The sequence below is a fragment of the Apis dorsata genome, unplaced genomic scaffold (genome assembly GCF_000469605.1).
Source record: "Apis dorsata unplaced genomic scaffold, Apis dorsata 1.3 scaffold_740, whole genome shotgun sequence".
NCBI classification, from domain to species: Eukaryota; Metazoa; Arthropoda; class Insecta; order Hymenoptera; family Apidae; genus Apis; species Apis dorsata.
The window spans coordinates 140,501-154,209 of record NW_006263901.1 but is presented as its reverse complement, the minus strand read 5'-3'; the positions used below and the strand labels follow the sequence as shown (position 1 = coordinate 154,209).

Genomic DNA, 13,709 nt, shown 5'->3' with positions numbered 1-13,709 from the left:
ACTTTTAATTTATATATATATATAAATTATAATATAATTATAATTATAATATATAACATTTTTTATATAAATTAATAAGAATAACGTATAACTTTTTTTATTTTTTAATTGTTTTTATATTTTTGAATTATTATTATTCAATTGAAAATAAATTCTATCTCATTGGCAAAATAATCATATTAATTACAAATTAATATATCTTTAAATTATCAAACAAAACATAACAACATGAAAAAACATTTTATGTTTACAGTTTACAATAAAAAAAATATTTTAAGTTGTTAGTTATACACATTTTGAATTGAAGATAAAAATGTTATTCAAGCTAAAGAATCGATAAAAATTAGAGATATTTAATTTCTTAAATAAAAATATGAATTTTTATTATTAGCAACTAATTGTATTTATCTTAAAAAATAGTCTATATATTTAATAAGCTAAATATCTTATTTTAATTTTACAAAATTTGCAAAGAAATCACATTATTAAGTTTATTATTATTATTATTACAAATATATTGCCTAACTAAAAAATAAAAATTTCAAAATCTCTGTGGAACTTAAAATTAATTTTGCAGAAAATATTTTTTTGTATATGAGATCTGAAAAATTAAAGTCACGTTTTTAATCTTATAACTTTTGATTTTCTATTTTCTACAATATTAAAATATATATGTGATATTATTTATTATCGAGATATTATTTTCTATAATGTACAGTTAATCACAAAAATATTCAACATACATGAATTAAATTAACAAAATTTTTCGAACAAAATATATAACGAATATATTAAATATTATATGTAGAACATAATAGATTATATGTATATAAATATTTTTAACAAAATATTATATTGAAGTAATTAAGAAATTAATTTCTAAAATTTCAATATTTCAATATTATTTTAAAAGAGAATTTTGTATTTTAAAATATTAAAATATTTATATATATCTTCCTTTCTTTCTCACACATATACATACTTTAAAAAATATCTTATAAAAATTATTAAAAATATGAAAAAATAAAACTTTGAGAATTTCAAAAATTGCTTTGTGCATTATGCTCTATCTGTATAATCGTATATCTTTATGTAAAACTCAAATTATATTATTTATTTTTAATATGATATCATATTTACAACAAATAATATTCAATGACTTTTTTAAAAATCTGTCGTAGCGAATTTTACATCACTCTCTTTTGTCCAAATAAAATATCTTTGTCGACAAAACCAATTTCTCAAACAACCTGTATACCAATAAATTCCACAAGCACTCTTCTTGATTCGATATCCTTCCTACTGCCACATCCTTATGTTTGAACACAAAAATAGAACCATTTCCCCTGTCGTATTGGATTTCATATCCGCAACCATGAAGACAATTTCATTACGCGTCATCGTACTTTCCCTATAGAAGAGGAAGTATTACAAGGAATAACAATTTAAAAAATCCCAACTTCCTTCTTTAATGAAGTCAGCGCTGAACGATATAAATTTAATTATATCTTTATCCGTGTTGCAACGTTATTAGATTATTAACATTTTTCTTCGGAATTCCTAATAGTATTATGGCCATAACTATTAGAGATATATTTTTCTTTTATAACCGATAGCCGATTGTTTCGAATAAGACAAACTTATTTACTCAAGTTAATCCAATTGAATATACAAACATTCTGTCTATACATTGCATCATTTTTGTAAATAATTGACGTGTGCACCAATAATGTCATAAAATTGATTTAAAATAAAATATATATTTTATAAAATATATATTTTATTTTTTTATTATAAAAATTTTATAAAATATATATTTAAAAAATAACATTTAACTTTTTTTTTATTAAAAAACAAAATTTAAAATAAGAATCGATTCTAGAAGTTAAAACGAACATAAAAGTTAATCTATAACAATGTTAATTGAGATTTATTTCTTAAGTTATAATCAATTTAAGTTCGCATTAGATGAAATAAAACAAGAATAAAGTACAATAAAGATAAAATGCGACTATGTAATAGAGATACAACAATCTCTTTTCTTTCCGTCTCATTTTATCTAATACAAACTTCAATTGCTTATAATTGAATAAATAAAGTTTAATTTTTGTATATCAACTTTCATATTTGTTTTGATCTGTAGAATCAATTCTCCAAAAATGTTTCATGAATATATTAACATAAAATATTAATATTCATATATTCATAAATAATATTTTGAGAATCGATTGAACAAATGTAAAAGTTAATATATAAAAATATCGGCTAAAGCTTATTTATTAAATTATAAGCAATTTAATTTTTTAATATATGAATAAGATAGAAATGATAAAACAGATCTATTTTTGTTTATTATTATCTATTTTACCTTCCAAAATTTGATTTTTTATTATTTAATAAATATAATCCGATTTATAAATATAAATATAATTATAATTNTATATTTATAATTATAATTATAAATATAATTATAATTATAATATTAAGTTAATAAATATAATATTTTTATATTTTAATTATTCTTTTTTGTTTATTTAAAATGTTTAAAATTGATAAACTATCCAAATATATTAATATATCATAAGTAAAATAATTAATTAAAATAATTAATTAAAATTCTTTTAAAAGTGTAACGATATGAATTAATTTAGAAAAATAAGAAGAAAACTCATTACGATAAAATTGCATATGATAAAATTATTTCTTTATATTTAGCTAAATATAATTTCTGAATATCATTTTGTTTTGCTGTAAAATACGACTGTAGAATATTAATTAATATTATTTTATTTTATTAATTTTATTTATTAATTTATAACAAAGTTTTAAATTCAGAATTCTATTAGTTCTAGAGTTCATTTATTTAGTTCATTTTATTAATTAATTTCAAAAAAAGCACAAAATTTAAAGAAAAGCAGGATATAAATCTAATAAATCAAATATATCAAGTTAATTGGAATCAAATTATAAATTTCGAATTTTAGAGAACATAACAAAATATAAGAAGAATAAAATAATGAAAAAAAGGATTGCAGAAGAATTAACAAAAATAATTAAAAATATTATATATAAAATTGATAGCTCATCATTATTATCATATAAAATAATTATTTTTTTTTTGTTTTTTTATTATAACTTTTTATTTTTTAATTACTTTGAATCGACTAAAAATTTAATGGTATTTTTTAAACAATCTTATTATTATATATAATAAATAAGAAACAGCATCTGAGTTTATATTCTAATTTTTTTTAAATCGAATTTTCAGCATCCAAATAATAATAAATGATAAGCTACTATAAAATCTAATATTAAAAAAAATAATATATTTAGTTAGATTAGATTAGGTTAAGATTAGGCAAAATCGTTTACCAAATTTTAAATTGATGTGTAATAAATTCAATAGAATATTTAACTTTGATAATTTTAAATACAATGATAAGAAATAAAAATATAATAATATAATAAAAATTATAATTATTTAATATATAGGATGATAATTAAATAAAATAATTTGATAACTTTATCTAGAACTCTTGCTTGTTTTTTTATTAATATTAAAATGTATTTTAAAAGTTGATGAAAATAATAATTGAAAATTAAAAGTAATGACTTTATGAAATGTTTATTTTAATATTATTTTTTTTTTGTAGATTAATGCATAAAAATCATATGAAGACAATTTTATTGTCTTTTAGAATGAAATTATATATGATAATATATAATTTTTAGTACGCTAGTCACATAACTCATTATTTTTTACAAAAATTAGATAATAAACTACTTATGTTGCAAAAATTATTAAAAATTATTAATTTGAATTTTATAAAAATAATTATTGTATAAAAAACAAAGAATAATAATTTTTTATACAATAATAATTAAATAATTAAAAACAATATATAATAACAATAATTTGAGTCAGAAATCAAATTAAAATATCTTTTAAATTAATGACTTTTCAACATAAATAATTTAATAGTTTTTTGCGAGAAAAATATGTATCAATTACTGCATAATTAAAAATTATTTAATTAAATTTAAAAAAAAATCAAAATTTCATAAAAAAGATATTTTAGGCCACTGATAATTCTGTTTTATTAAATCAAAAATGAATATTTTCAGATATTATATTAAATTTTGTCGATTAAGCAGAATATATCATTTTTGTAATAGATAGTTTTTCGAAAACACATACTAATTACGATCATAAAATAATTGACATGCTCTCTTTTTGGTTACATACACTAGCCAATAGAAGTTTAAATACTATTTTTGAAATTCCTATTAAATTCCATTTACACCCGAAGATTCTGATTTTACTGAAACTTTATTTATATGTGAAATATAGATTGTATATGAAGTAATTTTTTTTCAGTGTACAATGGAAAAATTATTTTAAATAAAGAAGTAAAATTCATTTTCAAAATTTTAGTATTTTTTTATGTTTTAAATACAATTTTATCTGGGGATATTTCTTTCAAAACTAAAAATCTAAATATTTTATATATTCAAAATTTTGCTATATTTGAATATTATTATATTAGTAAAAAAAGATAGTAGAAGTATTAATAAAAAGTTATATAATGTTTAAATTATTTAGAAAAACAAAAAAACAAATGAAAATAAAAAATATAATGAGCTATATACATATATTATATACAATATTAATTGCAATATTATTACAATGGAATTTTTAATATTCGAAGACAAATTATTTGAATATTTAAATTTTTATCCAATCATTATATTTTCTTGTCTATATCCCTTATTATACTTATTACTATATTACAACAAACAAATAAATTAAGTTTTAATATGNTTCAATTTCATATTATTTTATATTATATAATATTAATTATATTAATTATAATATTAATTAATTATATTAATTAATAATTATAATAATATAATATTATAATATATTTTTATTTATATATTTAATATAATATTATATTGCAATATAATATTGATATTCTACATTGTGTATCATCAAAGAGGAAATTATTATTAATTATAGTATTAATTATAAGTATTGACGAAATAAGAAATATTCTAGAAATTAAAAAATAAAAATGCAACTAAAAAGTATAATATTAAGAAATATAGAATTAATAAATAAAAATGATTGGAAATACGAAAAATTATTTAAGTATTTTTAAAAATAAAATTTTAATAAATATTACAAAAAAATAAATATTCTGGATTTTGTTATATCATGGTTTTTATAATACAAATCAGAAAAATACAAATGCCAATATTTGGGCTTATGTTATGAAAAAGCTTTCGAATTTAATCAGTAATTAAAGGAAAATTCAGATTTTAAAGCAAGTAGTTGGCTAACAAAATTTAAGTTATATATGTCACGGTATCTAAGTATTAAATATTTCAGATAAAAAGTTTTCAGCAAATAATGATGCTGTAAAAGTTTTGATATTCAATAAACTTTAATAAACTTTAATTGACGAGAAGTATTATTTGCAAAATATATACAACGCTGATGAAATAAACTTCTTTTGGAAAGAAATCTTAGTTTGTCATTAAAAAAATTAAAGCTTCTAATCATAAAATTAACAAAGACTGTATTATAATATTATTTTACTCAAATGCAACTGGTACCAATGCTTTTAATATTTATGATAAAAATAAACATTTATAATTCAATTTTTAAAAATGTGAACATAAATACATTATGGACACATTACGTACATAAATCAACAAAATATTTGGATAGATATTTGGAAGATAAGAAATTATTTTTTAATTCTTTTTTGAAAAATATAATAATAATATATAATAATTATAATAAAAAGACAAATATTCGAAAATTTCAATTTTATATCTGTCTATTGTTCCATTAAAATCTCCAATATATTCGTATTTGACAGTAATTCCTGACACATTGAAAAAAATTATAAAATAAAAAATTATAAATTAACAATACTTCTTAAATATATATATTGCAAGAACTGAAATCTAACATGTGTAATTTTACTATTAACAATTTTATTTAACTAATTTCATAAACTTTTTTAATTTACACTTTTTTAATTTACTATTTGCTTATTGTTTATTTTCTTTAATTACTTTACAAATTATTTTGTTTATCCTATATAAAATTGAGAAAAGAGAAATATCAAATGTCAACAATTCTATTCTACTTTTTTTTGTTCAAATTTAAAAAAATTTGTTAGAAATAAAAAAAAAGGAAAAAAAAAGAAAAAGACAATTGGATCGGAAATAATCTAAGGAACATAGCAAAGCTAAAATGATTATTGCCCACTTTTCCTAATAGTAATTTTAATATGATATTTTCTATGCTATCATTGTTTAAAATCACGGTTTTTAAGTAAAAATGAAACGAAAGTGGATAAATTCATGTTTACTAAGTCGAAATAGGAACAAATTCCATCCTATAATTTTTGCTACATACAGAAAATTTTGCGGTTTATCACAACGAGTCATGTAAAGCGTATTTCAATTTTAACGAGAGCTAAACGAAAAACGAACGAAAAAGTGGATAATAAAAGAATGTTAAAAATTCAAAAGAGCGTGTTCAGGTAGTGAACACAGATCGAAGAGTCGTGTAGCAACAAGCCTGCTCCCTCTCGTTAAGAACGCTTTGGCACGGCTATAAAGAGATAAATAATTTGGTTACGAGCGTCTAATGACATTATGCGAGAGTAAAGTGGTAACGAGCAACTGCTGCTAATTTTTCATTTGAAACTTAATGCCGAGCCACGTCCAATGATGCGAATGAAACGTACATTCACAATTTCTTCCAGATTATTTCATAATTCAATATTTCTCTCTGTCCGATGAATATTAGACCAGATAATTAAACTAATTGTATCATATTTTGAAAATTCTATTAGGATTGTTGGAGTTCTACATTTATATTTAAATATTTAATATTAGAAAGCATTTTTCATCTTAATTTTTTTCTTCAAATAATGCATAAAAATTTTAATTTTTTTTATTTATATTCTTTAGATTATTTAAAATGGAAAAAATTTATTAAAAAGTTGTTAAAAAGAAAAATGGAATATTTACAATTATGATTTTCAAATCACAAAATCATATTAATTTTAAATAATTATATACAATTATTTATAACTAATTATTCCTTCAATAATGAATTAAAACATACAAACAATTAATATGATAAGAATAAGGAAAATACATATTAGTTTTCATCTACTTATATATGATAAAATGATATGTTAAATCAATCTTATATATCATATATTATATATATGTTATATATTATATATCAAATTATAGATATTATATGTATGAATGAAAAGAAATATATAATATCATTATGATAATTGATATATTCATTGATATTTCAATTTTAATTTGTAAAATTTCAGAAATATTTTTTTTTCATATTTACGTATAAAATACAATATATAAATTGATATTTGAGTAAATAATTAAAACGCTATATTTTAGAATTAAATTTACAAAAATTTAAATTTATTATGAAAGGATCTATTTAGATTGTTTTTTTTTTAAAAAGTTATAGATTTTGATTTTAATCTTTATTAATTGTTAATATCTAAGGAACAAATAAAAATAAAATTTTATTCTTTTATTTGAAGTTTTATTTTAATATTCAATATAAATTATAATTATTATCTTTAATGCATTTTCTTACTTGTTTAATTTATTTTATTTAATATATTCAGAAAATAAATGACTTCTTTATTTAATATATTATTTATATAAATTCTAAATTTTCAGATTTATAGTTCATTATACTATTAAGATTAATACAATAGAATATAATAATTAATTATAATAAAGTAAACTTTGATTTGAAGATAAATTTGCATTACTAATTGAAAAGTTATATTATTTTATTTTTATTATATGAAATATTTAATATAATATGAAACATTTGATTAATAAAGAAAACTATATTTACCATAATATATATTATAATAAATTTTCCTTTCAACATATTCGTTTACATATATATATATATATATATATTAAAATTAACATATATATATAAAACATATATTTTAAATAAATAAAAGTATTTATACATAAATTAAAATGTTAATTTATATATTTTCAACATGTATGTAGATAATATAAACTAACTTTTTTATATAAAAATTATAATAAAATTTTATATAAAATAAATTGATAAAACTAATAAAAAAATGTAAAAGATTCAAGATAAAAACTGAAGGAATATTATAATTCTATTTAATTAAAAGTTCTTTATTTAATACATACATATTTCATCAATGAATAAGAAACAATATAGTAATATTATTGAGCTTAATTTTAAAATCCTTAACTGGTTATTTATATTTTAGAAAAATAACCTAAGACTTTTTAAATATAAAATCTATTAATAAATATAAGTAAAATAATATATATATATATAAAGAATATAATTTTTTAATACAAAAATTCATTTCAATTCTTATATAACATATATTATTTTTAAGAATTATCTTCTATCACATTACAATCAATATAAATTTTCATACATATAATTACTTTAAAAATACTCATTTTCTTTCTTATTATAATGATAGTTTTATACAAATAATATTATATTAACGAATAACTATAAATTTAATTGCGAAAAACATATAATACGAAATATATTGACTAGGAAAATTTCTTTGTACTACAATTTATAAACTAGCATACATCAATATTTTTCGTGACCATTCGAAAAATTTCGAGTACTTTCGCAAAATTAATTTAAAAAGTGCTACGTGAAGAAAATTATAGTGTAAAATATTATGATTATTTTTTTTTTTGATTTGAAAGATAAATGTTTATATTAAAAGTATTATGAATTATATTTATTTCTTATTTTATATTAATTTGAATCTCTTACCTGTATTTTTATATATCAATAATTATAATCTGTTATTTTTATTGTGTTTTTTATGGTTAATAGCTACTTTTCGCAATTATAGATTTTTATATAATTTTTAATCTCCTTAATATAATTTATATTTCTTTTTTTTTTTTTCTTCAATACTTATTAAAATTACTTATTAAAATTCTATTTAAATAAGTATGAATATACTATTCTAAAATTATAAATATTTATGACTTTTCTAGCAAATTAATTTTATGAAATATATAGATATAGTATCAATTAATCGTTAATTTCATCAATAACAAAGTATTCTCAAACTTACTTTTTTCATATTTTCAATATCTTGATCATTATTTAAAGTTTTTGAATTATTTTTCTAAAAAACATCAAATTGCTATATTATTTATTTATTAATAAAAATATTCAATTTTAATAAAAAATTAATAATTTATAAATAATGATTAATTAATATTTTCAATCAATAATAAATGAATGATTATTAATATTTATAAATATAGTAAAACATCGATTATATAATATTTCATTATTCAAATAATTTATAAAATGAATCATGTATGTATGTATAATTAATGTATAATTATAATATACATTGTTTATATATATACTTATATATATACTATAATTATAATTATATACTATTTCTAGTATCCTAGATTGATATAAATTAATTTAATTTTTATATTAATATATTTTCTTATTAAATGTCTTTCTATTTAATAAACATCCATATTTGAAAAGTATTTATTAATATTTGAAAATTACTTTAAAAAAATTTAAAATTTTTTTAATTGTTTTTATTCATAAAATTAATTCTTCTTAATTGATTATTCGAATAAATTTGTTTCATCAATCAATTAAATCAATTATTGAACGATTTATTGCTCTCATAATAAGAATAAGAATCAATTAATTTTATCAATAATATGCATTATCTGATATGTATCTTGTGCTCCTAAGATTATTTTCGAAACTACGTTTGATAAGGAATTTTATAATGCTGAAGTGGTACAATCTCGTTGCTAGCCGTTTGCATTTGATTGTACATACGGCAAGAATAAATTTCAATTACATCTTTCGGGAACGAGAGCCACTTTCCAAAAACAATTTCGAACACCATTACGACATCCCTCGAGCACACCCGGTAACCCCTTTTCTATTAATACAAGCGTTTCTCGAGATCCTCTGTAGTACGCCTCTGTGACTTCGCGAGATTTGGAATATTGTAAGGAAAATGCAAATATCGTTCCGAAGTTTGGCTAAGGAGATAGAAGACGCGTATGCGCCGCCTATACGTGTCTCTCCGGCCGTGGTCGTGGAGGTATCCGGCTTGTTTGTATTCCGTATTCGGCCTGTCTATAGGGAAATTGCGGTGTTCTCGACCGTCGAAATCCATGAACACACCCCTGCCCTCTGATCGTTCTCGTTTGCTCTGTGTGCTGCCGTCTCATTAACCCTTTCGATCTGACCGGAGGACTTACTCTTGACTAACAGGTTCAATCTGCGTGGCTGTAGTAAATTGCTCGCTAAATTAAATTAGCCGCTTCAAAAACTTGACACCATGGACACATCGTGATTTCATTGCTATTTAAACGCTGTTTTATGGGCGATCCTTTCAGTTGGATAGCTATACAGAAATACATTTGATAACTGGGACTTTTTATGACTTTAAATAGTTAATGGAATTAATATATAAATTAGTGGAATTAATAATAGAAGAAATAGAAAAAAAAGTGACAAGGAATAATTTTGTATTGTTTGATTCTATGATCTGTTAAAGTTACAAAATTTAATTGCGTTTTCTTTCTCATTAAATGAAATTTTACAATTTTTTTTTTTTTTTTTTACATAATTGATTTTTCGTATGATTTTGTATATAAAAAATTTTTAGGAAAATCATTAGATTTGATATGATTAAAACTTAAGATTTTTCGAAATGTTTCATTTAATTTTGAATATTTTTAACAAATATTCAAACATTCCATATATTTATATTTTTTTATTTATTACATCGCTTTCTAATATAACTTAAGATTACAATAATAATAAAATAATATAAATTAATGTAAATATTTATTTTATTATTATTATATTTTATTATTTTATTATTATTTTATTATTATATTTTATTAATCAATAAATTTACATGATCTGATATCTTTAATTTGATATCTTAATTATTACTTAGCTTAAACTCTCTTGAATTTTTCTCCTTAAAATTAAAGAATAAAGTATATTTTTTAAGAAACTAAAATACTTTTTAAATGAGAATATCATATTAAAATCATTTTCGAAATTTTAATTTTTAGTTAAAAATCTTAAATGATTCATACTATACTATATATGTATATATAGATACTTTCAGTTAAAATTAATATTAATTTATATTGAGAAGAAACATGATTTCTAAATATTATATAAAAGTATATTTTTATAGGAAATTGATAGAATATGGAACTTAAACAAAATTTTATTTTGTTATTATAATATATTTTATAAGCATATTTTTTATTTTGCTATATTATAATATGTATATGTTTAAATAATTGTAAGATTAAATATTTATTATTAATAATTAAAATATTTAATTGATTTTTATATTCCATAATTAAAATAAAAATTATAGAGATGAGAAGGATATAGGAAAATATATAACATGAAATATAACATGAAAATAAATAATATTTCAATTTCATAGCAATTTCAGATTTTATAATTATAATTTAAAAGATCTGTTGAAAAACTATAGCTCATTTTTTATTAAAATATCTATATTTTTTCTATTTAATTTGTTGGAATTTTCATAAATCTTTTTAAAGTTTTAAAATTTGATAAAATTATAAAATAATATTTTTAAGAAACAAATTAAAAATTAAAAAATTTAATTACAAATTAAAATTTGAATTTTGATCTTATTTATGAATGAAAAGACATATCATCAGAATTTTTAAAAATCTCTTTAAAATTTTAAAATTTGTTAGCATTACAAAATATTATTTGTAGAAAAATAAAAAATTAAAATTAAAATTTTTATCTTATTTAATTTTTTTATGAAATGAAATAATAATTTAGTTTTATTGAACGTTTTAAATATATTAAAATATTCATCATATGATAAAATATATAACATATAGATAAAATATACATCATACAATATAATAACGATAGAATATTTATCTCAATATTCTATCGTTTATGTAGGATTTCTAATAATAAATAATATATAATATATTTTTGTAGGTTGGCTGGCTAAAAGTGGATAGTAAGGCAATTCAGGCAATCCACGATCACGTAATAACTCACAACAACAGAGTCTCGGTATCTCATAGTGATCATACCATGTGGAATCTTCATATAAAGAATATACAACAAGAAGACGAAGGACTCTATATGTGCCAGATTAATACGGATCCAATGAAAAGTCAAGTAAGTTCATACTATTATTATTTCAAAATTATTTTAAATTTTAAATTATTAAATATTACAATAGATTTTTTGGTTTTTCTAATTTCAAAGATTTATGATAATTAATGGCAAAAATAATGAATAATAGTTTATAATTAATTAGTTTTATTGTTTTATTGTATTTGAAATATTAAAAAAAATTTAAATTTATTAAATAATTATAAATAATTTATTAAACGTTATGAAAAATTAATATTCTTTAATTAAAATTTTAATTTTAAATATTATTGAAATAAAAAAATATCTCTTAAAAATGATGATTAAAATAATATATCATTTTGTTCATTTAAATATTATTTGAAACAACCATATATTATTTAATCATGTTTTATTTGTTATTTATTCATTACAAATAAATGATTTTTTTAAATCATTTTATTATTTCGTTTTCAAATAATTCTTTTATTTTATTCTTTATTTGAATAATATCAAATAATTTCTCAAATATTTTTGAATTCTATTATATCTATTTTTGTGATGAGATTTTTTTCGTTTGCTATATTAATTAAATTATAAATTTGTTCTAAATGTCTTTTTAACAATGTAATTACATTGTAAAAGTTCTCAAATTTAAAGTTCAACAATTTATAATATTGGACAAATAAAACTTAATTCATTTAAATAAAATAATTAGTAATATACTTCGTAATAATAATCCGTTATTTCAAATTGTTATTTTTTATTTTACTTCAAATGAGTCTAATATTCGTATATCTAATATTTTTAGATTTTAATTACTTTTACATATGAATGACACTTGATGATTCAAAAGAAACTAGGCTATTTGTTTAGGCGCAAATGGCTATCAGAGGAATTAGTTACTTGCTGTTTCGAACGTTTTCAGTAACTAAGCGGTTGGAATCAGAGCTTTCTGCGCGCAGTTTAGCTGGTAGGACGAATCGTGGTAAGCCAAGAAACTTGGCGAAATAACTAATTGGAAACGGTACCACCGACACTATTTAGATCGATAAAGTTCTAGGATGCATATCGGTTTCGGAGCGCATCAATTCCAATTAGGTACCTCTCTCTACGATCTTTTACAGGATATCCTTTGCTATGATTAAATAAATCTATACATATATATTTCTTATTCATTGTTATGTAAAATAACAGAATTATGAAGAAACTAATAAAAAGATATATAAATGATTTTAAATATTACAAAAGAGAGAAATTATTGATAAAAATTTAAAGAAAATATTATATTCTTTTAAAATATTTTTATTTTTTTTTAAAAGAAATAACTTTTATAAAATTTTTAAGAAATTAATTTTAATTCTTTTTATCAATTTTAATGGTAAAAAATTAATTAAATTATAATTTTTTATTAATTTTTATAATTTAATATATTTTCCTACTAGGCTTT

General features: G+C 18.6%; 1 protein-coding gene across 1 annotated transcript in view; it reads left to right on the top strand.

Annotated features, from left to right (window-relative positions):
- The window catches only part of LOC102672316 (lachesin-like), a 64,833-nt gene that overhangs the window by 1,085 nt on the left and 50,039 nt on the right, over nucleotides 1-13,709 (top strand). Inside the window, exon 2 of the mRNA XM_031513790.1 lies at nucleotides 12,119-12,304. Within this exon, the coding sequence (XP_031369650.1) occupies nucleotides 12,218-12,304 (87 nt within the window). The 5' untranslated portion in view covers nucleotides 12,119-12,217. The remainder of the gene's footprint in view (nucleotides 1-12,118; nucleotides 12,305-13,709) is intronic.